General features: G+C 32.0%; 3 protein-coding genes across 3 annotated transcripts; 1 reads left to right on the top strand and 2 right to left on the bottom strand.

Annotated features, from left to right (window-relative positions):
- Positions 1 to 3,773: 3,773 nt before the first annotated feature.
- On the top strand, positions 3,774 to 10,043 carry LOC101204616 (transmembrane emp24 domain-containing protein p24delta9). The gene is made up of 4 exons (XM_004143724.2): positions 3,774 to 4,137; positions 4,239 to 4,448; positions 9,474 to 9,550; positions 9,701 to 10,043. Exons 1-4 carry the CDS (start codon positions 3,928 to 3,930, stop codon positions 9,843 to 9,845), a joined length of 642 nt encoding a protein of 213 aa, XP_004143772.1. The 5' UTR covers positions 3,774 to 3,927; the 3' UTR covers positions 9,846 to 10,043.
- Positions 10,044 to 13,831: 3,788 nt separating this feature from the next.
- On the bottom strand, positions 13,832 to 15,346 carry LOC105435681 (exopolygalacturonase). The gene is given in 5 exon segments (XM_031885883.1): positions 13,832 to 14,104; positions 14,215 to 14,733; positions 14,887 to 15,143; positions 15,146 to 15,185; positions 15,269 to 15,346. Coding segments are annotated over 5 exon segments (1,167 nt in total).
- Positions 15,347 to 23,705: 8,359 nt separating this feature from the next.
- On the bottom strand, positions 23,706 to 25,187 carry LOC105435680 (exopolygalacturonase). The gene is made up of 4 exons (XM_011657925.1): positions 25,110 to 25,187; positions 24,727 to 25,026; positions 24,093 to 24,611; positions 23,706 to 23,981 (listed from the first exon to the last, which is right to left on the bottom strand). Exons 1-4 carry the CDS (start codon positions 25,185 to 25,187, stop codon positions 23,706 to 23,708), a joined length of 1,173 nt encoding a protein of 390 aa, XP_011656227.1.
- Positions 25,188 to 26,240: the final 1,053 nt, after the last annotated feature.

Here is a 26,240-nt window from a genome sequence, read left to right as displayed (position 1 = left end):
ATGCCAACGAGCCAAATGAACCAAGGCTACAAAATTATTTAGTTTAGTTTTTAGGTTTTATTTTACTGCTGAAAATTACTAAGACAACCTTTAAGGGTACTGTGATCGAAGTTTTCAAAGTTTCAAGTGATTTGAAGCGAGGATTAGAGAATTGATAATTAGACTTTGGAAAGTTATTCGATGTTCCTCCCAACCCATCTTAGCGAATAACTGAATTACAATTTAGAATCTTAAAACTCTAGTTGATAAGAAAATGCCGGTGAGTTGTTTTAACTTGATGGAATGCTCATCGTTTATTGAACTATCCTAGAATCAAAGTTTGAAATAAAAACATAAAATTGATGAAGTTCGTTGAATTATCAAATGAGTGGCTCGTAAATCTATTATCCAGAGTCAACATTTTGCATAAACAAGTATTTAAGACAAGTAAATGTCATCGTCGCAAAATATAGGATCTAGTGGGCGATGAGTGTTAGAAACCTATAAATGCCATCGTCGAAAATCAGAAATATATACTCATACTTTACTCATCCACGAGTCTAGAAGCTTTACCTCCATTGACCAACCTTAGGAGAACAAGATACTGTGATTCATAACTTGAATCTTTATCATTGTTTTGTTCTATTTTTTGCATTCTTTTCACTTAGTGATTGTATTAGAGAATTTGACATTGTAACATATTCTTATTATCAATATGATCACTTTGAATTCCATTACATTTGCATCTTGTCTTTTTTTTTTTTTTTTTATATATGAGTAGCTAAATTTGTTAATGGATTAGAAAATTAGACTCAATCCAGTAGGATAAATATACATACCTCTCATTTGTTTGGCCTACGTAAAACTAAATTGCTTGAGAGCAATTCGAGTAAAGGTAGTTAATTGCTCGAAAGAGTAAGTGTCTAAGACTACCTTAAACAAAGATAGAAGACAACTCTGAAATAAGCTTAAACCTATTACATACCATTACATCGTTTACATCTTAAAATTCATAGAGTATTTATGACATTTAGGTGCCGGAAGAATGCTTTCCTTAATTAGTAATTGACACATGAATGATATTTGTGTTTGTTAAAGGATTAGAGAACAATGTCTTAACCCTACTTCATCACATATTTTTATTTCACTATCTTCCACAACCTCCATCGCATATCACCACGGTAGTAATAGTTTAGTTTAGAAAGCATATTCAACCTGACTCAATTAATTATAGTTCATTTCCCTCACAAATTAAAGCAACAATTTTCTATGTTCGACCCTAAACTTACCAAGAACCTATTTGAGTTTATACTTGAACTTGAATAGAAAAAACATATAACACATCATCATACATTTCATTTCAATGCATATTGATTATCTTGTTGCATAGCACACAATCATCCTTATAAAAGCCATAGCATATTGTAATAAAGGATGAATGGTTGTTATGAAAATACCTATACAATATATAGATGGTCAGAGGAATCTAAAAATAAATCTGCATTACAATAACAAATAGAGGAAATAATTTAGAATAGTAAAAAAACATTGAGGATGAAGTTGGGAGACGAAGAAGTGGAAAAACGAAGACAAAACGGCGTCAAACGTCTAAAGAATGTGAGACGAAGTTGAGAGAGTGACATTTGAAAAAAATTGAGAGAAAAAAAGTCCACAAGTCCACAATGTGAAATAACAAAACTATTCCATGATTAATCGACCACACATGTGCAAAAGAATAATCTTGTTTCCAGTATAAACGATCTTGTTATTGCTACAATACTTGATAATGAAAAAAGAATAAGAACACAATACTTGATAATGAAAAAAAATAAGGATAAAAATATTGTCTTTATGAACAAGATGACGCCGAAAATGAGAGAAGACAAAAAAGGAATAAATTCTGTCGGAGGAGATGAAGAAATTCCATGAGAAAAATTTGGAAATTATGAAAAATTAAGTCAAGTTCTACTAGCTTTATTGGTTTTTTTTTTTTTAATTTTGTTAAAGCGACAGTAAATATTTTTTTTAAAAAAAAATGTAAAAAATAGAACATTTGACAAAATATTTACACTTCATGGAAAGATCTAAATAGTTTGTCAGCTTTTTCTATTTTTGAAAAAGAACCCTATTAAGTTTTTTTCTATATATATAGGATTTTTTTAAAAAAATAAGAAACGAGCAAAATATTTACATTGTATAGAACAATTTTGAAAACGGAAAAAACCCACAAACTCACAAAAATACAAAAAGTGCCACAATCAATAGGTGATTAATTGGCCACACGAATGCGTGTATGTGTTCTTCTAAACGATCATGATACACAATCATGTAGGAAATAGATATACGGTCGTGTAGGTAGTATCTACATCAGCCACACGCGCGTGTGTAATTCTTCTTCTAAGCGATTATGATACACGACCGTGTAGTTCATGATACATGATAGGAGTGTAATCGGGTTGGATTGGGAGACATTCTCAACTCAACCCATATTTTTTTGGGTTATTTGGGTTGACAATCCGAATAACCCGAATTTAGTTTCCAACTCAACCCGTAAAATATGAGTTGGTTTGGGTTGAGTTGTCGGATTATATTGTTTTTTTTTTTTTTTCGTTTCTAATTTCTAATGGATGGCTATCAAGAATATCACATACGAAAGAACGATATAAGATATGGCAAAGGTCGGAGACAGAGGAGAGTCAAAGACGAAGGAGATGTCGGCAACAGAGGAGACTGAGATCTGATATGATGAACTAAGATCGGAGACAGAGGAGACGAAAGAGAATCAAAGAATGGTTAGAGGAGAGACGGAGGAGAGTCAGAGTAGAGACAAAGGAGATGGTTGCAACACGCGAGGGAGGTTGAAGAGGTGAAGCCTGTTGCATGAGAATAGAAGGTGAAGACTGAAGCATGAATGTGACTTGTGAGCTGTAAGGAAGAAAAGAAAACCTAATTTTCTTTTTTTATTAAATAAATAATATCTATATTATATTATATTAATTTAGGTTGAATCAAATTTTTCAATCCTCCAACTCGAGACCCAACCCAAAAAATCCAAATTTTTAAACCCAACCCATATTATAAGGGTTGAGTAGTGTTATTAGAGTTGTAAGGTTATTCTTACACCCCTAATACATGATTGCTAGTTCAGGATAAATTATGATTTTGAAAAAGTCATAGTAAACAATCGTGTATCATCATCTACACGATTATGTGTAGTGTATCACATGTAGTTTATTATACATGATCAAATAGTTCATGATAAACTATGGTTTTGAAAATCCTTAGAAAACGATCATGTAGATCATGATACATAACCATATAGTTCATGATACACGACACATTGAAAAAAATAATACAAGATTGATGATTGATTGAAAACAAAGATAATTATAACAAAAATATAATAATAGCTATAAAACACTTATCACAATTCAGACAAATATAAAATGAAAATTGCAAAAGAAGAGAACGAAAGAAAGAAAAATGAATCACCGGAAATTCAAAAGCTACGAGATCAAACCTAAAATATTAACGCTTTTATTCTGTTATACAAGCATAAATATTTCGATCTTTTTTATATTTAAGAAAATTATATATATATATATATATAATAAATTAAGCTTTGTGTTTTTAAATTTTAGGGTTATTTTATGAAATTTTCGAATTGGGATTGTTTGATTTTAACACGTGTTGGAGAAAGGAGGAAGTAGAGGGAAGAGTACGTGTTCCAGCCAATGGGAACGGAACAGCTGTCAAGCCATCAATTTAATTTGACAACTTTTGTTTGTTAAATGTAAAAATATTGTAGTTTTGGTGATGATAATAATTTTGATTTGGCGTTTTTAGATATTTCGTTGGCCGTCGTTGAAATCTCTCTGATTTTCGTTCTTCTTCAAAATACACAATCCCGACTCTCTCTCCAATTGAAAATTTTCTTCCATTTTCACAATGGTTCGATTCGTCGCCGCTTTTCATCTCCTAGTACTCATTGGCTTTCTTTCTTCTAGATCGGAATCTCTTCGATTCGACTTGCAGTCCGGCCATACCAAATGCATCTCTGAGGACATTAAGCAGAACGCCATGACCGTCGGCAAGTATCACGTTGTTAATCCCAACGAAGGCCAGCCCTTGACTGATGAACGCAAGCTCATTGTTCGGGTATTTGTTTTTTTTTTTTTTGCGAGGATCTTTTTATTTTTTTTTTCTTTCGGGTTTTTGATCGATAAGTGACCCTTAACATAGCGTTTTGGAATCTGTAGGTGACTTCGGCAACTGGGAATACCTATCACTATTCCGACAAGGTGGAGTCGGGGCAGTTTGGGTTTGTTGCTGCGGAGGCGGGTGATTTCATGGCCTGTTTTTGGGCTCCTGATCACCAGCCTATAGTGACATTATCGGTGGATTTCGATTGGAGGACGGGTGTGGCTGCTAAGGACTGGTCCAATGTTGCCAAGAAGGGCTCTGTCGAAGTAAGTTTTTGCTTGTGTATGACAAATCTAGATTCAACTTCGTTCCATTTTATGTTTTCTTCTGTTATCTTTTGATTGTTTTGGAGGATTTTGATTGGCGTGTATATCCGAAATTGGAATTCTTTGAGAAGCTTCGGTTTCAGAATTCGAGGAAATTAGGATTCTTTGGTTGCATTGGTAGCATCTTCTTGTCCTGCCTTTCGGCATTCCTTTTTATTGAACAACCTAGAGTTTCTTTAAAGTTCGGAAACTCTAAACAATCGTTGACTTCGTTCAACGACATAGTTTTTGTAATTTCTTGAAATCCATACCCAGAAATCAATCAAATTATGTTTCTTTTTTGGAATAAGGAAATATCAAGAACAGTTGAAGCACTGTTGTGGGGAATTACAGCAATTTAAATTCAGACTGTATGAGCAAATTTGCAGCAAGTAGCCACGAGTAGAGTTGCTGTCTTTCATTTAAGACAATTAGAATCAAGTATAGCCATCCTTTATGAATTTCATCAGCAGTATTAATCTTCTTATGGAACAGTCTAGTAAAATAAATATACTTTCGTAGTTCCCCTCCAAGCAGAAGTGGAAGTTTCTTTTTCCAAACATACTTTTTCCCCCTCCAATTAACTTGAATAAACAAAAGAGAAGTCCAATGATCGAAGCTTCTGCAGTCTTCTTTTTTTTATTCTTTTCACTCCACATAGTTGTGTCCCATTTAGAAGTAGGCCAAAATTTCAATTCCCCTCTCTATAAAGTTCCTCCATGGTAGCATCTACCAGATCTAGTTGTCTCATCTCTAGCTTCCTTCAGTTTGATGTCTTTTGGAACTAGAGATAGCAAAGATGCAGTGAATTTGTCTGGCAGTAAACTATCTCTCCAACATAGCGTCTGAAGTATCATTTCCCACACTATGGATTGTTGAAGCCTGAAGGTTCAGAAAGAGGTTTGGGCTTGGGATCATTTGTCTAGGGATTTTGGTCAATTCTAGTTTTCTCTCATTGGTGGAAAAAATTTCCATGTTCTTCCCATGGATGTTTCTGATTTCCTTTGGTACCTCCAAGCGCATGTTGCCAACAAGATTTAGTTCGAGATGTCTTATCATCCTTTTACTAGTATATAAAAAAGATATTTAAATTAGTAGGACAACTCACCTTTTTCTTTTACTTTTTCCACTGTAGTTTTCATTTTGTCTATAAATTTGTTTCATTTTTCTTCGTAGTTTGTAAGAAGTGGGAAACTTTGAGAAAGGGTTCAGAATATTTTTTTAGGCAAGTGGAGAGCATGAGACGACCTCCTGAACAAAGTTTTCACTTAGCAAAAATTCTCAGTATTTTTTCCCCTATGGTACCAACAAGTACAATTTTCTATAGTTCCTACAGTCTATCCTCCCTTTGGATCAATTGGAGAAGTCTTTTGTAACTCCTTTGGTTTGGGCTCACTGCCCTTCTTTTGTAAACTTCATACATTGATGAAATTTGTTTCTTATTAAAAACACAATCTCATTTTTAGATTTTCTCTAACAAACAAATGTTTACTCTGACCCAATTTTAACAGTTCACATGAGAATGGCTAAGAAGCCCTGGCACGATTATTATTGCTATTAAAGTCCTACATTATTTATCAGATTATGGGTGGACACAATAATTACCCGTGTCTCTAGATTGGTATGGCACTACTCACTCTAGACTTTTCAACTCTACACAAATTGTGCATGTGAGTAAAGATATACCTTTTACTGTGAAGCTCCTTTTGGGATCTGGTTTATGATCAAATTAGAGAACTTTCGACTTTGAGTGATTTTATTTGCTAAGGGAGGTAAGATAGTATTCATTTTTATTATTTGTCCATTCCGAGAATCCCTATTGCCTTGTAGAAACATTGAGAAAGGGTTCAGATATATATATATATATTTTGTGGAAAGCCACTGGCAGTAGCCAAGGGTGTCACTTAGTTAGCTGGCATAAGGTCAAGTCTCCTTGTTCCTTGGGAGCTTTGGGGGTCGAAGATCATTGGGCGAAGAATTTCTTCTTTCTTACCAAGTGTTGTGGTGTTTTCACTTTTGAGCATGACCAAAATGCTCTGTGGAGGAAGAATTGTGAAGGGCAGAGATGGTTTTAACCCTTTGAGAGGTTTCATAATGTACAAAAAAATGGATAGAGTCTTACAGCCCAACTTAATTTTTTTCCCTTTTTCTTTTTTTGGCTTAGCATCGGTTATAAGGTGAGAGTTTACATGTGTAACTTTAGTTAAATATAGTTCATTAAGTTGAGATCATAATATATTGTTGTAATATTTAGATTTTAATTTTCTCAAATAATGAAACTTAAACATTTTAATTGTATCTTGATCATGAGTGAAAATTTTAATTATTTAATTAAATTCTTTCCATATTAGTGATTTAAATTATCTAATTATTTAAAAAAATTCAAATGGGGAAAAATCCCCCACCCCCCAGAACTTGATCTCCACAAATTCAGCATGGAAATTTTTGCAGGGATGGGAAATGAAATGGTTATCGGGGAGACCACGCCCGCCTCGCCTGTGGATATCTCTATTCCAAAGGGAACAGCTACTTCAGTAAAAGATATTCGGCCTATTAGTCTTACTTCTTCTGTCTATAAGATACTAACTGAGGTGCTAGCGTAGAGATTAAAAGTTGTTATGCTCTCATCTTTTTGAAGTGTGTTCATTCAAGGTCCACAAATTTTGGACCCGATTCTTTACTGCTAATGGAGTGGTAGAAGAAAATACAAGATAAGGGAAAAAAAGTTCTTGTAGTTAGGCATTGAGAAAGACTTCAATTGTGTGGATTGAAATTTTCTGGAGGAAGTTCTATTGTTTAGGGCTTTGGTCGCAGATCGATAAAGTGGATTAGTGGCTGTATTCATAATTGCAAATTTTTGGTCTTTGTTAATGGATGAACCATGTGTAAGAATTGTGGCATCTAGAGGAATAAGGCTTGGGGAGCCTCGTTGTCCTTTCTTATTTCTTTTGACAAGTGAAATTTTTCAGTTTTTTATTTAATTAATAATGCATATGCTAAACGTGTGAACGAAGGTTTTGTAGTGGGTAGCGAAAATGTTCTTGTGCCTATCTTGCAGTTTGCAGATGATACTATGTAGTCTAAGACTCTAAGTATGATGACGATATGTATGATACTTCCATTCAGGCTATCAATCTTTTTGAATGGTGCTCAGGTCAAAAACTAATTGGGAAAAATGTGATTTTTGTGGAGTCGATGTGGAGGAATCAATGCTCATTCAATATTTTTCAAGGCTCAGTTGCAAGGTTGAATCCTTTCAATTATCTTATCCTGGTCTTCATCTTGGAGGATATTCTAAAAGTAAAAAGTTTTGTTTTTGGCAGCCTGTTATAGAAAAAATTCAGAAAACATTTGATTGATTGAAAATTATCAAATCTATTGAGGAGGATGCATGGTTTTATGTAATCCGTTACAGTCATGCATACTTATGTTATATGCCCTCATTTCATATTCTTTCCATGGTTGGTTTGGAATTGGATTGTTTGTTGAGGGCTTTTTTCTGGGAGGGTAGGGAAGGCAGTCAAATTCACCATTTGGTTAGGTTGAATTTCAGATCTCAAGCTCAAGTTATTGGGGGATTTGGATTTGAAACCTTGAAGCCTATACCTTTGCCCTTATCTCAATATGTGGTTGGAGATTCATTCAAGAACCTCGTTCCTTTCGAAATTTGCTAGAACTTGGGGTTCTCAAGTTTTTGGTTGGCTTGAATGTGGTGCAATAACTGTTGCCTTAGAAGTTCATGGCTGTGTATCCGGTATCTCTATAACATGGAGTATGCGTGAAAAGTCGGTGACTCTTTGCTTTAGGGAATGGACAATGGGCTCAATTTTGGGTTGATTCTTGGGTCAGCAATTATTCTCTTAGCGTTTTTGATTTCCTTGCTTTTGTCCATTATCTTTGAATCAAGGAGGTTCAATCTTTTCCTTTTGGGATTTTTCAACATCATTTGGTTTCTCCTTAAGATGTTAAAGGAGGAATAAATTGTTGATTTCTAGAATCGGTTAATGTAAATCTTCTTTTAAGATTACCTCATTTGAAGATTGGGCAAGTTCTCAGTGAAGTCATGGACTAGATTTTTGAAGTCTTCCTCTTCTTTGGATGATCTTTTGTATTATTCTGCATTGTAAAAGTTTTAAATGTTCTAAGAAGGCCAACATTCTCTTATGGATTATGTTTAAGGGTAATCTTAATTCAGCTGAAATTTTGTGAACCTTCCACATCAGTGTTTTCTTCCTTCAGTTTGTCTTTTATGCTGAGGTAGGAGAATCTCTCCATCACATGTATGTATGCATAGATATATATCTATATTTGAATGCTATGCTTTTCCTTTTTGGGGCAAGTTTCTCAATGTTTTCAACACTCGATGGGTATTCTTACATAATTTGAGAGAAAATGTCTCAATTGATCTTTCTTCTCATGAGAGATTGGATTGAGCTCATCTTAAAGCTTCTGATTGGTGTTCTCTCTCGAAGCTATTTGGCAGTTATCTCGTGCAAGATATTTGTTGAGGCTGGGACATTCTTAGTTTATACCTATTTGTTTTGTTCATCTTTGTTACTGTTACTTTTTTTTTTCGGTGTTTTTTTCTTGTGGTTTTCCTTCTCTTTTTTTTTTCGTTCCTCGATCTCAGTTTATTATTTTTATCTTGTGTTTTGTTTTCTTTGTGCATTAGCCTCATTCCATTTTGGTTAATGAAAAGTTGTGTTATCTTCTTAAAAAAATTAAAAAAATCGGGGTATTCAGGGTATTTGAAACAAAATAAAGATGAGGAACTGAATTATAATGGCCTACTAATTTCTCGACTGCTTCCGAACATCGCCACCTGGTCTGCATTAGTCAAGTCTTGGGCTCACTGGAATACAAGTTTACTTTAGACTCCGTGCATGTTTGTTATTTCAATTCTAATATATTTCTGTAATACCTTCTCTGAGCTACTCTCTCCCTATCACATGCGCTATGCCATTAATGATTCACATCCAATGCCAGGTTATGGAATTGGAGCTGCAGAAGTTGTTTGAAACCGCCAATTCTATTCAAGAAGAGATGTATTATCTCCGTGAAAGGTAAAACAGAATAATAAGATTGTGTTTCGTTTAAACTTTCAAGTGGTTAACTTTTTCTTTTGTATAGAATTCATTTTAGAAAGAAAGAAAAAAAGTGAACTTTGTTATGGCTGTGTTGGTCTGAAAATTTTGGACAATGTTTGGTGGCAGGGAGGAAGAGATGCAAGATCTGAACAAAAGTACAAACACAAAGATGGCATGGTTGAGTTTGCTCTCCCTTTTTGTTTGCTTATCAGTGGCGGGATTGCAAATATGGCACTTGAAGACCTTTTTTGAGAAAAAAAAGCTCATTTGATTTTTTCTTTATTCAAACTCAGTAATCTCTTTCTTTCTTGTAAACTATCATAACCAAATGAGCCTCTTCTTCAGTGTAGATTAGTTTTTGGTTTTCTTTTTTCACATAAACTTAGGGATAAGAACTATAGCCTCTCTAAATCAACTTTTACATTCAGCAAGTAATTTTACACAAATTTCACTTTTCTTTCATGAAAAATTTTGCTTTCTTTTTCCATGCACATGAAATTCTTTTGCAACTTTTGAAGAGCACCCTAACAATCAGAAAAACTGAAGAAACATATGTTAATTAGGGTTTGCTTCCATGTTCAGCAAAAACAAAACTATAATTTACTTCTCGTCCTGTGTATATAAAATTTTGCTTTGCCCCAAGAATTATCCAAGATTATAATGATTATCTTTTGCTACAGAAGAAAATACTACTGTATACAATTTGTTTAAAACTGCTCATTTGCTAATTCATTTTTTTATATTGATTGACCATTAATGCTTGTTTATGTGATTTAATATTTGAGTTTAACCTTTGTTAAGGCTGCGAACTAATAGAGACATGAGAATAGATTAACTTGTTTAAACGTGAAGTTGACTATTAAGTATTACTTTAATTGATCTTGTTTGAAAACCATATTGAATGAATTAATTAGACGATGGAAAGTTATTGAATTCATCTTAGCATCTTTCTAGAGCCTAATGCAATTAGGTAATGTCCATTGAACAAGTTCGTCTTCGCATGATTAGCTAATTAAGAACGATTGATTAGGATCCTAACTAATTTGGATAAGCTAATTACATATTGACACCCTAGTTGTTATGTTCCCATCAGTGTTAATTTAAGGTCTTGAACAATAGATTACTTTCTCTCATGGATGCAAGAGGGATTGAATTTAGAAAGATTTAGAGAAAGCACCTTATTTTTTCATGATATTTTACAAATGTATTAATTTTTCAATTATTATTTTAAGTAGGAAATCGTGGTATTTTACAACAATTTTAACCTTCATCTAATTATTTGAAAATAAATATTTTCGAAAATCTTAAATAATATTTTCCTTAATTATCAACGAACAAATTTATTATATCAATTGTAACTTCTTTAATTATTAATTCATATATATTTGTATTAATTACTTTTGAAATGATTTAAATATGGTAAAAATTATATAACTTATATGGTAATAATATTTTTAATTATCCCCTTAAATATAATTATTTTCAATTTAATGTCCAAATCAAAAATTTTTTTTTAAGCCATCATCAATTACATGGCCAGATTTCTTTTTCGAGTCCTATAGAATTGGTTTCTGTTTTTTCTTCTTCCATTCCTATTTGGTGATTGAATGGGTTAGTTTATTTTTTCGTTCATTTTTCGAAACCTATATTATTTATTCTCCTGTTTTCTAGCATATATTTTTTTTCTAAAAATTTTGTTAGGTATTCTTTAGTTCATCTTCCTTTCATGTACGGTATACCACTCCATACACAAATTATATATTTGTTCTGTATTTTTATTTTTTATTTTTTACAAATACTACTGAATAATACATTTATGTTTTGTATTTTGTTTCATATATACTACTGCATATGACAATACTACATCACAAATTTTGTTTAGTTATGTAATTTTTTCTTTCTGAGTTTATATACTACTGCATACACAATATTATGTCATGAATCGATTTTTTTTTGTTTACACATATACTACTGCATAATACCTATCTTATATGATTTGTTACATATATACTACTTCATATATTTAATACATAAATCATTTTATCAATATATACATCTGTATATATACAATAAGACGTACTTAGTGGCAGATATAAGTTCATTGCTTTCTTTCAGGTATGACCAAAATTGTTGTATATTTCCATAGGCAGTCATCAACAATGACAAGTACTTGATGGTGATTCGTCCATTGTCATCCTCCCATTGAATGTAAAACGTTCAGTTGTTTGACCAAAGAAGATTAATTTTTTTTCTAAAATGGAGTTCAAGAGACGCGTTAAATGTGACCATTGTGAACGTGTTGGACATAACCAAAAGTGATGCAAGCTTTCCTTATCGAACTCGTTTTTTCTTTTTTTATTAGACTTTTATTATATTCTTTCAAACTTTTATTTGGTGTATTCATAAATCAATTTTTAATTAAATTCATTTATTTCCAAATTTTTTCATTATTTTCCCTCTACTATACTAATCAAATTTACTTAGTTTACTAACGACATATGTTAACCATGTTCTTGTAAATAATTTATCATAAACCTTTAGTTCTAAAATACACATCGTATTATTACATATAATCAAGAGTCTCAATTATTTTACATATACTCATCATATATTACATATTGATCATCAATATAGAAACACCTTACAACATTTAATATTACATATACCTCTGTATTATCAATAATTATCATATCATGTTCGTTTGATTTGATCTTCTTAGTCCTTGATCCAAGACATCTTTCACTTCATATTTTCTTCACTGCATATAAGAATTCGTGACATTTTTGTAATTGTCGTAAATGTGTAAATGACGACAGTTATTTATTGTCATAAAATACTAATTAATGACATTTATTTTTTGTCATGAAAACACATATTGTGACAGTTTTTTGGAACTATCATAGAAGAACTTTTCACAACATGCGATACTATAACTGTAAATAACTGTCATAGATTTTTTCGCGATAGAAAATAGCTGTCATTGTAGACCATTTTTCATCGTAGATCTATATATATCTTTTACTCTATTACAAATCAAACAATTTTTTATCCAAGAACATTTTTTTAAAAAAAAGTTACCAAACATACATGTATTTTTTTTCTTTCTAACAGTTTTTAGAAAAAATATTTAAATGAAAATGCAATTTTAGAAAACATTTTTTCTTTAAATCATTCCAAATAGGCTTTTAGTAGAGTTGCTTCCTATGTTTAATAGCAGTTTCTTTTGCTCATGTATAATTTTTCAATCCCAAAATCTTTACTATCAAATCCCAACATTGTATCTAAATATTTTGAGAAAAATTATAACTTTAGTTATATTTTAAGAAACTTTATAAATGTTTCAAATTTCATAGTTTTATAATGTGTATGTTTTTCTTAATTAATATTACTTAATTTAGATAGCTTTTAAATAAAATTTATAGTTGTATCATGTATGTAATGATTTTGCCTACAAATGTCTAACAAATTCATCATCTTTCAATTTTGTATCCGTTCCATATACTTTTTTAAAAAAATTAATTATTTCATTGGAGAAAAAAAACTTTAATTTTGTATCCATTTAATTAAGAATGAATAGTGCAATGATTTTTTTTCTTTAAATGTCTAATAAGATATGGTGGGCTATTAAACAAAAAAAATTAAAATTTATATATGCCATGACAATTAATTTTAACACTAACTTTTTAACATTAGATACGAACTTCAAATCATATGAATGATCTATTAAAAATTTTAATTTATTATACATTATTTGCCTAATTTTCTAGTCTTACATGAAATTGTGCCTTAGTGTAAAGTTCTTGTTACACTATCTATTGTATGTAAAACTCACTTAGTGATTCTTCTTTTCGGTTGATGGATTGAGAAGCTTCTCTCCCTTTCAATGATAGTAAGGTGCCAATGAACAATCTGAGTTTTAAAGATAGAAAAACGTGATGTTGTGATAACAAAGTTAGGCATTCAAGGATTGAACTACTTCCTGTGTAGCTACAACATACCATATGTTGTGGGAGTAGGGTAGTTGTACTTAACGCATGAATAAAGTTATATCTTTCAAACTCTCAACAAGTCCAACTTTTTGGCACATTAATAAATTAGATTGATAAAAACTTAAACAAACGAAACAATATATATATACACACACACACGAGACTAGCTACAAATTAAATATTTAGATTTAGATGCAGAGAATTTGTACATTAATAGTTATCTTTACAAATTTTCAGCACCTAATACTTATATCCACGTGGAAATATGTTAAGCAGTTATAGGACTTGGAGCAAGGAAAGGACTCGGAGCAAGGGAAGGGCAAATACGAGGGTTTTGTATTCCTGAAACTTTGGGCTTCACATTTTTACACATAGATGAAATAGGGCCACCACTTCCATTATAAGTGAGATTAATGTCAGTCACCTCTATATCTTCACATGGAAATTGCAAACTACAAACAAAACTGACAGCAAGTGTGTTCGCTGCAGTACCTCTGATATTTATAAAGCTAACATTGCTAATCTTAACTTTTGATGGGTTCTAGAAAAAGAAAAAAACAGACAAACATTAGTTTTTAGGTTTAAAACCCTTCCAAATTCATTATAATTAATACAAAATAAAAAGATGAAGAAGAATGACGATTTCAATACCTTTTTATCACATTGGTTCCAGGGGCAATACTCTTGATCAATGACAAGTGGATTAATGACATTAACCATTATTATATCTTCGAAATGGATATCAGAAGCAACTCCAAAACTAGGAGAAGATGGTCGTGTTTTGGTTCTAACACCATTAGTTGTATTTATCAGTGTGCAATTCTTAGCTCTGACTCCTTGAACGGGTGTTTCACCAACATACCTTCCTAAACTTCCTACACTTATACCATGTCCAGGAGCGCATGTTACGTTAGTTATTGTTACTTGCTGACTACCATCTCCGAGTGAGATACAATCATCTCCAGTACCAATCTTTGTATTTATAACATTAATACCAACCGAACGACCGATGTGAATTCCATCTGTATTGGGACTATCTTGTGGCGCAGTTATGTTCACATGTCTGAAGGTAAGGTTCTTACAACCCAATACATTAAAATGAAAGCTTTTACTATCTTTTGAGGTTATGTCACTCACGATGGAATTTTTGATGTAGTCAAACCTCACATTCTACATTTTTTGAAACAAATGTAATAAGCATATGTATATTTGCTAAGATGGGAAAATGTATATAAGATGTGCTAGCTTGATATATTTAAAGTTTTAAAATGAAAATTGATAAATGTTACCGAAACATTAACTAAATTATTATATTGATCTTACTATGGGAAGTTTGGCACAATTTGGGTTTTTGTTGCAATCGTTTTTCCCCCAAGCTACTTTTCCTTGTCCATCAAAAACTCCTTTACCTGTCAAGGTAAATTGATCGATATTTTGAAAACTAATCCAATTGTCTCCGACAAGATCTACAGGAGCCTGCAATATTCCTTGGAGTTGAATTTGGATATGACTTTTGCAAGGACCTGTCAATTGAATTTTACTTAATTTGTAGGCTCCCTGTGGAATAAGTACTTGAGTTGACTTGTTGACCCACAAGCCGCCTTCCATGCATCTGTGAGGGCCTATTTATGAACAAAAATATAGTTTTGGTTGATTTTATTTTACCTCTCTAGTCTATAGTATATGTATTATTTAACATTTTTACCTGAAATATTTCAGTATTAGGCATAGCACCGAATTTGGTCACATCAAAATCGCCATCATTAGATTGTCCTTTCCCCATGTATACAAATAATGATATAGAAAATAGAATCACAAATTTCAACATGAGTACGGTGTTCGTCTTCTTCCGCCTTGTAACTCTTTGTTATAAAAAAACGTGTAGGCAAACGTTTGAAAGCTTTTTATGTTTAAAACTACTTATATAGAACGAGAAAAAATTGGCACTCCCAAAAGTTTTATATTATTAGCTCTTTCGCACCATTAGTTATAACTAGTTGTGTTATAAAAAATCCATAATAAAACACTCATGTTTTCGTCCTCTAACTCATTTAAACAAATATTTTTCTCAATTTTTTGTTGAAGTAAAACGACTTCTTAACGAAAAACTAAACAAAACCAATAGCTAAATTTAAGTATGAAGAACAAACAAGACTTTTAAGGGACTATAAGTCATTGAAATAACAATTTAGTGGCCACATAACAAAATGCAACTTTTAATTAACCACTAAAGTGAGTTCATGTTCAAAAAGATTGGAGAGGTTGAAAGTTTAATATCTTGCTCCACAATTTTTATACTAAAAATAAATAAATAAATTGAATATCAATAAATAAATAAATTTAATATGAATTTAATGTCTTCCCTAACAGTTGATTTGAAAATTTTCATTCTATTTGATTACATAATTATATAGGTTACAATATTATCTATACTCAAATATAACAATGATTTCATTGGAGGATTTTCTAAATTGAAATTGATCACAAGAAAAATTAGTGAATGGATGCTGTCACGAGATTGAATCCTACAACAAAAGTGATACGTAAAATCGTGCAAGCGCATGTGGTTCAATTGAAGTATAAATTTAAGATGACTTAAGAGGTTGAGTAACGTCCTGAGGGACCAAATTAAACAAGTTTGTTTAGCTATTTTGGAATCATTCATTTTATTTTATTAAGGAACCAAACTCAAGTGATTTATTCAAACAAAAAAATATTTTGAAACAACATAGTTTTGATTTGTAGAGTAAAAATGTGTTATGGGGTGTTGATATCCTTACAAACTTTATTAATTCGGTTATGCCTTAGTAAATCATGGATTCTTGTATAAACATTATGTCTAAGTTTCAGACCTTAGTCCAGATTATTATTTTTCAAAAACAATATCTTTCTCATGGCATAAATATATAGAAACTATCATGTGCCGATCAAATTAAGAAAACATGATATTAAGATGAGTCATCAAACAAGTTTTACCATTCTCCTAATTATTCAAATTGAATATTTAATCTAACAAGTATTCAAGGCCAATGAATAAGAATAATGCATAATAACATTGAAAATCAAAACATTCAACAGTATCCACGAGTTAACATAAAAAATCAATCTCGCCTAATCAGTAGTTCAACCAATACCCTAAAACTATTTATGAGTCTAACTACTTATGTCACGTCCCACTCTGGGCACCTGTTTGCTTGTCTCGAGACACAACGTGATGTCAGCCGAAGTCATTCACCTCCGGAACAACCTCAACTGACACATGACATGGAAATGTGAAACAGTCAACAGTGGAAATCTTTTAACTTGAAATACCTTTAAACCGTAGTGTGACCAATTTGAAGTATTTTACAAAATGTAACATGGATAATGAATAAAACATGAATATATGAGTATTTGAACAATCACATAATTATTTTGATACAAAACAATATCCTTGCATAGTGAAAACTAAGTTGGTCTGGCAGTCGTATGTTTAGTATACGGAGATCCACAATCTGTACCTTGAAAGTGAAAAAATATTTTGAAAGAGTAAGTCAAAAGACTTAGTGACCAACGGTTTTATAAAACAAGTTTCCATAAATATTCTAGTATAAAACTGAAGCTTAAATACATTTATCAGTAAACAGTCATAACATGAAACTTGAAACATTGCTTAGCTTTTTCGAAGACAGTCTTCTATAGCTACACACAAGTATTTACCCCTTTGTTCGTCGATGGGTAGCTAACTCCCCTCCTTTGAGGCATAAAATATACCCTTTCTAATAGTCCATAGTTAAAAATAGGTTCATCAATCGTACCATCATTATAGAGTTAACCCCATGTATACAATAGGTCTCATGGAATATTCAGGCATGAACAAAAACATTTGAAAACATGAAATATTTCCTTGAAAGTCTTTGAAATATTTCCTTGAAATCATGAATCATAACATAACTTGGAAATATCATTTCAGTAAACATTTATCAATAGCATGACTTGTATAAGAACTTGAGATAATGTAGCAAATCAGTTTATGAGGTTTTGCTTGTAAATCCTAAAACATGTTTAATAAATATTTTGAAAATCATGATGTTACTCACAAGCTATTGCTTGTAAGCTTGAAAACATGTTTAATAAATCATTTAAAACATTTTGTTACTCACAATCTCTTGAATAGCCTTGTTCTCTTGAAATCTTCCTAATCCTCCTTGTCCTAAAAAAATCATATTTTATCCTTAATTAATTCTTTAAACATGAAAATATTCAAAACTTCCTTAAAAATTTTCAAAAATATCAAGACAACTAAAAAACATTTGAAAACAACCCAACGGAGCCAATTGACATAGTGAAGGGGGTTGGTCACAGGAGCATGGCCTGGGGGTCCCGTGCACACTAAGTGTTTAGATTAGGTGTTTGGTGTGATATTCGCAAGAAGAACCAAGTGTTTCACGAAGAAGGAGTTTGCGAAGAAAATAGGAAATAGAAGGTTGTGAGTTAGGAAGTCTGCGAGGAAGCTTTGAAGTTTAAATTCGTGGTAAGAGTTCTATGTGACGAAAGGTTGGTTAAATCACGTGGAAGAGTTCTTGGATTAAAAGTGTAACTACGCGATAAGGTTGGTTGCAAGAAAGGTTGGACGAGTAAGGTGCATCACAGAATGAAGTTTGACGAGAAGAAGTAAGGAAAGTTCAGTGAAATTTTCTAAGTATGTTTAATGGGACACATGTAGAGTTCAATTCTAGCATGATTAAGGACACATCTTAAGTTTACACGTGCTCCATTAAGAAGTGGGAGCTGACAAGCTAAAAAGAGTTTAAGCATGACTAAGTTGGTTTAATAACTTTATAAATAGAGGACCTTAGTCGTTTGTTTGGGAGTGAAATAAAAGCATTAAAGTTATGCTGGTTTTGTTTTGCGAGAAGAGGCTTGCAAGAAGAAGAAGAAAAGCCAAATTGTTTTTTTTATTATTATTATTGCATATTTATAACTCTATTTCTTTCATGGAGTAGTAAAGACAGTACGAGAGAAACATGAGATTCTATTAATTTAAAAATATTAAATTAATAGAAATTTCAAATTAACAAATTAATTAATAATCAATCAATTAATTTAATTTTATTTAAATCTTCTTTAATGAATATCTCTCTAATATCTTATTAATTTAATTAAATAAAACTAAACTATTAATTAATTAATAGTTAAATTAATTATCTTATATTTAAATTTTGAATAATCTCATAACCAATAATTTTAATATGAATCCAATTTCACAATAAATTAATATTTGAACTCATTCAAATATTTTATCTCTCGTAAATTAATTTTGAATCATATCTAAAATTAAATTTATATAATAAAGTTTGATTAAACTTTATATTATAATGTATCACCATACATTATACTAATTCACTTTACAATCCATATAAATTAATCCCATTACCCTTTACGAGCTAGGAAGTGAACCTAATGGACCTACAGATAAGGAGTTACAATGATATGAGATTAATTAGCTAAACTCATTAACAACATTAATCAATATTTGTACTATGTGTGCACTCAACTAAAGACTCACATTTGAACTTTTCTCACTATAAATATATTTATGTGTCCATAGATATAGACGAATAACAATAAGTTAGTCCTTCGCGAATGTTCGTAACACCAGCTGGGTCAAATTATCGTGAACTTTGGGTTACCTCTAGTCCTTAAATATTAGTGCTCCTATAATGAATAACATGTTTATGGTCCACCCAATAAACAAAAACTATTCTCGTGCCATAGAGATGGTGAGTCCCTTTGTTTAAGTCCCGAAGACACCATTTAAGGGAACACTCATCTACTTACCCTAAAGTAAGGAAGTAGTGAATTTCATTTTGTGTAATTATGTTAATGAATAACCTGTTTATGGTCCAACCAATAAACAAAAACTCTTCTCGTGCCATAGAGAGGGTCAGACCCTTTGTTTAAGTCCTGAAGACCCCATTTAAGGGAACACTCATCTATTTACCCTAAAGTAGGGAAGTGGTGAATTTCATCTTATGTAATTATGTTATCAGCTCCCCACTCGGCCTTGTCCCCAAAATGATAAGCATATTGAGTCGGCAATCTGGCCACTCTCACCCGTACAAATCAAAGGACAATTCCTCTTGAATAGGAGTTCATAATACACTTAGAATTATGACTAAGTTACCTAGGTCATCCTAATGAAATAGAAACTCAACTAGTTAACAGAGTTATATCTAGTGGTTACTATTTCATGGTCAAGTGTTATGCAAACTCATTGCATAGGATACCCTCACTCGCATGTCACCTACACGAATCTGTTAGATCATTGCGTTTGTATCAAATACAAAGTTAGTCGTATCCATAGTGTTACCAGGATAAGGTACCTAACCTTATCCCTATACTATAGACCCTTAAGTTGATCTCAAACATTGATCCATGTATGTCTTTACATACTGTTCAAGACTCATCAAATAACTTAGGATGTTAGTTTATTAGATTTGATTTATTAAGACAAAACTAATAATATAATCAATAAAATTTATTATAATAATAACACTTTATTAATAATGGTCAATGAATTATATTTACAATCTACAAGTTTTGGGATATAAATCCCAAAAACGAGATCAAGGTATGACTGATACTATTGGCTAATATATTGACAGTAAAATGAGTAAAAGTGACAGGTCTGAGACAGTTATTCCTGAAAATATAGGTGAACAAGGTAATGTTGATATTAAGGTTATCTTGAATGGAAATGGCAGTAATGATGAAAATGATGTTATTGCAATAATTACTAGAAATGAAATTAGGAAGGATCGTCCAGAGAATATTAGTAAGTTTGATACCTCTCTTAATCTGCCTATTGCATCAAGGAAGGGTACTAGATCTTACAATAAGCACTCTATTACTAACTATGTTTCTTATGAGAACCTATCTTCTCAGTTCAGAGCCAGCCTTGACTCTACTGTGATACCAGAAAATATCCACATTACTTTAGACCGTCTTGAGTGGAAAAATGTTGTCATGGAAGAGATGAGGGCCCTTGAGAAGAACAAGACTTGAGAAATCTGTACCTTACCTAAGGGGCATAAAACTGTGGGATGAAAATGGGTGTTCGATCATAAATACAAAGCAGATGGTACGATTGACAGACATAAGGCCAAACTAGTTGCATTTCGCATAACTATTAGCATCTTGTAGTCATAATCAATATCGTATAATTGAAAACTATATCGTGTAGGACTCTCAAATTTATCATTCACATAGTTTAGTCCTATCGCTAATCGCATAACTATATCGTGTAGGACTCTCAAATCTATCTTGTCTAAGACTCTCAAATCCTTCTTTTTCTTCTTCTTCTTTACTGGATTGAACTAAGGTTTTCCTTAAACTGCCTATGTACTCTTTATGATATAGAGATCAAGTTATAATGTAGTTCAACTTTTTTTATTTTCTTTTGTTGGACTGGGCTTAAGGTTTTCCTTAAGCTGCGTATGTACCTTTTATAATATAGGAATCAAGTCATAATGTAGTTCAACTTTTTTTTAATTTTTTTTTACATAACCAAATTAAGCATAAAATTTCTTAAGAAATTTACCGTTGATTGGCCCAATTCGTAATCCATCTTTTTCAACGGTCTTGTATGCGCCATTTGTATAAACTTCTTTAACAATGTAGGATCCATCCTATTTGGGTGTGAACTTATTTCCTGTATGCCTTGTTGTGATGATCAGTCTTCTTATAGCAAGTACTAGATCACCGACTTGAAAGGAGTGAGGTTTAACATGCTTATTAAAAGCTTTGGACATTCTCGCTTGATAACATTCCAATGCTTTCTGAGCCTCTAATCACTTTTCATCAAGTGCTTCTAACTCTTGAAGATGTAACTTCATATTATCTTCGGTAGTCAATCCCTCTTATACTAACATTCTTAGCAATGAAATTTCCCTTTCGAGAGGAAGGATAGCCTCCATACCGTAAACAAGCGAATATGGTGTAACCTCTGTAGGAGTGTGATGAGTAGTTCGATAAGCCCTTAATGCCTCACTGATCCTTTCTTGTCACTCCCTCTTTGACTTGGAGACAATTTTCTTCAAAAGATTGCACAACGTTTTGTTGAATGCTTCTGCTAGTCCATTCGCAACTGTGTTGTACATAGATGACTTGTATTGCTTGAACTTTAATTTTTCACATAACTTGTCTATCGTGCTATTGGAGAATTGCCTTCCATTATCCATCATGATTCGGTGTGGAATACCATATCGATAGATGATGTGTGTTCAAATAAAGTCTGCCACGTTCTACTTCTTGGCTTCTCTCAAGGGAATGGCATCAGCCCACCTTTAAAAATAGTCTGTTGCTGTCAGGATATAAGAATGTCCTGCTGATGATTTTGGTGTAATGGGGCCGACCAGATCGAGTCCCCAAGCCTCGAACGGTCAAGAAGCCACAGTTGGATGAAGAGGCTCTGGAGGTTGGTGTATGAAGTTTGCATGGTATTGATAATCTTCACACTTTTCTACATAGTCTATTGAGTCTTAGATCATCTTAGGCCAGAGTAGCCCATTCTTCTTAGCTGGAATTGAAGCTTTGGTCTTGATTGATGTGCTCCACAAACACCTCCATGTACTTCCTTTAGAGCTTTTATCGACTCTTCCTTTCCAAGGCATCGAAGGAAGAGCCTTTCAAGAGAACGACGATATAAGGTTCCCTTGTAATAAATAAAGTGTGCAGCTCTTCTTCGTACCTTGGAAGAAAGTTTGTATCTTCATAGAAGCTTCAATCTTCGAGGGAAGTTGGAGTCTTGGAAGAAAACTTTGTATCTTCGAAGAAGCTTCAATCTTCAAGGATGGTCGACTTCGAGAGTTAAGGAGTCTTCTAGCTCTTGAGAGAATTCTCTCTAGACCTTTTGTTGTAAAAAATTTCCAACTCATACCAATGATGAGAACTCCTATATTTATAGAGTTCTCTAATGGGCTTTATGGACTTAACCCTTGTTGGTCTATAGACCAGACCCATGGGCTCAACCACATGGATTTGGATCATATTTACCCTTTGGGCTCAATTAAATTTATTTTTGGGCTCAATTGAACTTATTCCAAGTAAAAAATATTTAATTGATCCAAAATAATTAATTTGATCCAACAGTTATAATGAAAACATGTGGCATTATCAGAATTGACCAATTTATGTTTTCAATTTGAATTTGGGATACATATAAATTTTTTAATTAGTTCCAAATTCAATTATTTGCACTTTTTGCCATTAATTTAATAAATGATGTGGCAATTTGTGATCAGTCTCAAAATTTCCCTATTCAACCGTATGTAATGATTTTGTGTCTAAAAGTCTCCTACAAATGTCTAACAAATTCATCATCTTTCAATTTTGTATTTGTTCCATATATATTTTTAAAAAAATTAAAATTAATTATTTCATTGGAGAAAAAAGTTAATTTTGTATACATTTAATTAAGAATGAATAGTCCATTGATTCTTTTTTTTTTTAATGTCTAATAAGATATGGTGGGCTATTAAACAAAAAAAAAATTAAATTTATATATGCCATGACAATTAATTTTAACATTAGATATGAACTTCAAATCATATGAATCAATTAACAATTATGATTTATTATATACATTATTTGCCTAATTTTCTAATCTTACATGAAATATTGCCTTAATGTAAAGTTCTGGTTACACTATCTGTTATATGTGTAAAATTCACTTAGTGATTCTTTTTTTCAGTTGATGGATTGAGAAGCTTCTCTCCCTGTCAATGATAGTAAGGTGTCATTGAACAGTTGTGAGTTTTAAAGATAGAAAAAAGTAATGTTGTGCTAACAAAGTTAGGCATTCAAGGATTTAACTACTTCCTGTGTAGCTACAACATACCATATGCTGTGGGAGTAGGGTAGTTGTACTTAACGCATGAATAAAGCTATATCTTTCAAACTCTCAACAAGTCCAACTTTTTGGCACATTAATAAATTAGATTGATAAAAACTTAAACAAACGAAACAATATATATATAAATACACACACACACGAGACTAGCTACAAATTAAATATTTAGATATAGGTGCAGAGAATTTGTACATTAATAGTTATCCTTACAAATTTTCAGCATTAAGACTTAGATCCACATGGAAATATGTTAAGCAATTATAAAAGGACTCGGGGCAAAGGAAGGACTCGGAGCACGAGAAGGACAAATATGAGGGTTTTGTACTCCTGAAACTTTGGGCTTCACATTTTTACACATAGATGAAATAGGGCCACCACTTCCATTATAAGTGAGGTTAATGTCAGTCACCTCTATATCTTCACATGGAAATTGCGAACTACAAACAAAACTGACAGCAAGTGTGTTCGCTGCAGTACCTCTGATATTTATAAAGCTAACATTGCTAATCTTAACTTTGGATGGGTTCTAGAAAAAGAAAAAAAAAAGACAAACATCAGTTTTTAGGTTTAAATACCTTCCAAATTCATTATAATTAATTCAAAATAAAAAGATGAAGAAGAATGACGATTTCGATACCTTTTTATCACATTGGTTCCAGGGGCAATACTCTTGATCAATGACAAGTGGATTAATGACATTAACCATTATTATATCTTCGAAATGGATATCAGAAGCAACTCCAAAACTAGGAGAAGATGGTCGTGTTTTGATTCTAACACCATTAGTTGTATTTATCAGTGTGCAATTCTTAGCTCTGACTCCTTGAACGGGTGTTTCACCAACATACCTTCCTAAACTTCCTACACTTATACCATGTCCAGGAGCGCATGTTACGTTAGTTATTGTTACTTGCTGACTACCATCTCCGAGTGAGATACAATCATCTCCAGTACCAATCTTTGTATTTATAACATTAATACCAACCGAACGACCGATGTGAATTCCATCTGTATTGGGACTATCTTGTGGCGCATTTATGTTCACATGTTTGAAGGTAAGGTTCTTACAACCCAATACATTAAAATGAAAGCTTTTACTATCTTTTGAGGTTATGTCACTCACGATGGAATTTTTGATGTAGTCAAACCTCACATTCTACATTTTTTGAAACAAATGTAATAAGATATGTTAGCTTGATATATTTAAAAATTTTGAATGAAAATAGATAAAAGTTACCAAAACATTAACTAAATTATTATATTGTTCTTACTATGGGAAGTTTGGCACAATTTGGGTTTTTGTTGCAATCGTTTTTCCCCCAAGCTATTTTTCCTTGTCCATCAAAAACTCCTTGACCTGTCAAGGTAAATTGATCGATATTTTGAAAACTAATCCAATTGTCTCCGACAAGATCTACAGGAGCCTGCAATATTCCTTGGAGTTGAATTTGGATATGACTTTTGCAAGGACCTGTCAATTGAATTTTACTTAATTTGTAGGCTCCCTGTGGAATAAGTACTTGACTTTGACTTGTTGACCCACAAGCCGCCTTCCATGCATCTGTGAGGGCCTATTTATGAACAAAAATATAGTTTTGGTTGATTTTATTTTACCTCTCTAGTCTATAGTATATGTATTATTTAACATTTTTACCTGAAATATTTCAGTATTAGGCATAGCACCGAATTTGGTCACATCAAAATCGCCATCATTAGATTGTCCTTTCCCCATGTATACAAATAATGATATAGAAAATAGAATCACAAATTTCAACATGAGTACGGTGTTCGTCTTCTTCCGCCTTGTAACTCTTTGTTATAAAAAACGTGTAGGCAAACGTTTGAAAGCTTTTTATGTTTAAAACTACTTATATAGAACGAGAAAAAATTGGCACTCCCAAAAGTTTTATATTATTAGCTCTTTTGCACTATTAGTTATAACTAGCTGTGATATAAAAATTTCATAACAAAACACTCTTGTTTGATAAAAATAAGTATGACGATTGTCCTCTAACTCATTTAAACAAATACGTTTTTCAATTTTTTGCTGGAGAAAAAACAACTTCGTAAAGAAAAACTAAACAAAACCCATAGCTAAATTTAAGTGTGAAGAACAAACAAGATTTTTAATTATTGGTCATATAACAAAATGAAACTTTTAATTAACCACTAAAGTGAGTTCATGTTGTGAGAGGTTGAAGAGGTTGGAAGTTTAATCTCCTGCTCTACAATTTTTATACTAAAAATAAATAAATAAATAAATAAGTTGAATATCAAGTAAATATGTTTGCTAACAATTGATTTGAAAATTTTCATTCATTTGATTACATAATTTTAAATAGGTTACAATATTTTCTATAATCAAATATAACAATGCTTTCCTTTCACGATTTTCCAAATTGAAATTGATCACAAGGAAAATTAATGGATGGATATTGTCACGAGATTGAATCCTACAACAAAAGTGATGCGTAAAATCGTGCAAGCGCATGTGGTTTAATTGAAAGTATAGATTTAAAATGACTTAAGAGGTCGAGTAACATCCTCACGGACCAAATTAAACAAGTTTGTTTAGCTATTTTGGAATAGTTTATTTTATTTTATTAAGGAACCAAAACTCAAGTGATTTATTCAAATAAAAAATATATATTGAAACAACAAAGTCTTGATTTGCAGACTAAAATTGTGTCATGGGGTGTTGATATCCTTACAAACTTTATTAATTAGGTTAGGCCTTAGTAAATCATGGATTCTTGTATAAACATTGCGTTTAAGTCTCCGAACT

The sequence above is a fragment of the Cucumis sativus genome, chromosome 5 (genome assembly GCF_000004075.3).
Source record: "Cucumis sativus cultivar 9930 chromosome 5, Cucumber_9930_V3, whole genome shotgun sequence".
NCBI lineage: Eukaryota > Viridiplantae > Streptophyta > Magnoliopsida > Cucurbitales > Cucurbitaceae > Cucumis > Cucumis sativus.
This window is presented reverse-complemented; position numbering and strand designations above follow the sequence as displayed.

Coding starts and splice junctions, on each gene's coding strand:
- LOC105435680 (XM_011657925.1), bottom strand. CDS start 25,187: ATGGGGAAAGGACAATCTAATGATGGCGATTTTGATGTGACCAAATTC. Junction 24,612..24,726: donor ATTGTGCCAAACTTCCCATA/GTAAGAACAATA, acceptor CAAAAAATGTAG/AATGTGAGGTTTGACTACAT. Junction 23,982..24,092: donor GGAACCAATGTGATAAAAAG/GTATCGAAATCG, acceptor TTCTTTTTCTAG/AACCCATCCAAAGTTAAGAT.
- LOC101204616 (XM_004143724.2), top strand. CDS start 3,928: ATGGTTCGATTCGTCGCCGCTTTTCATCTCCTAGTACTCATTGGCTTT. Junction 4,138..4,238: donor AACGCAAGCTCATTGTTCGG/GTATTTGTTTTT, acceptor TGGAATCTGTAG/GTGACTTCGGCAACTGGGAA. Junction 9,551..9,700: donor ATGTATTATCTCCGTGAAAG/GTAAAACAGAAT, acceptor GTTTGGTGGCAG/GGAGGAAGAGATGCAAGATC.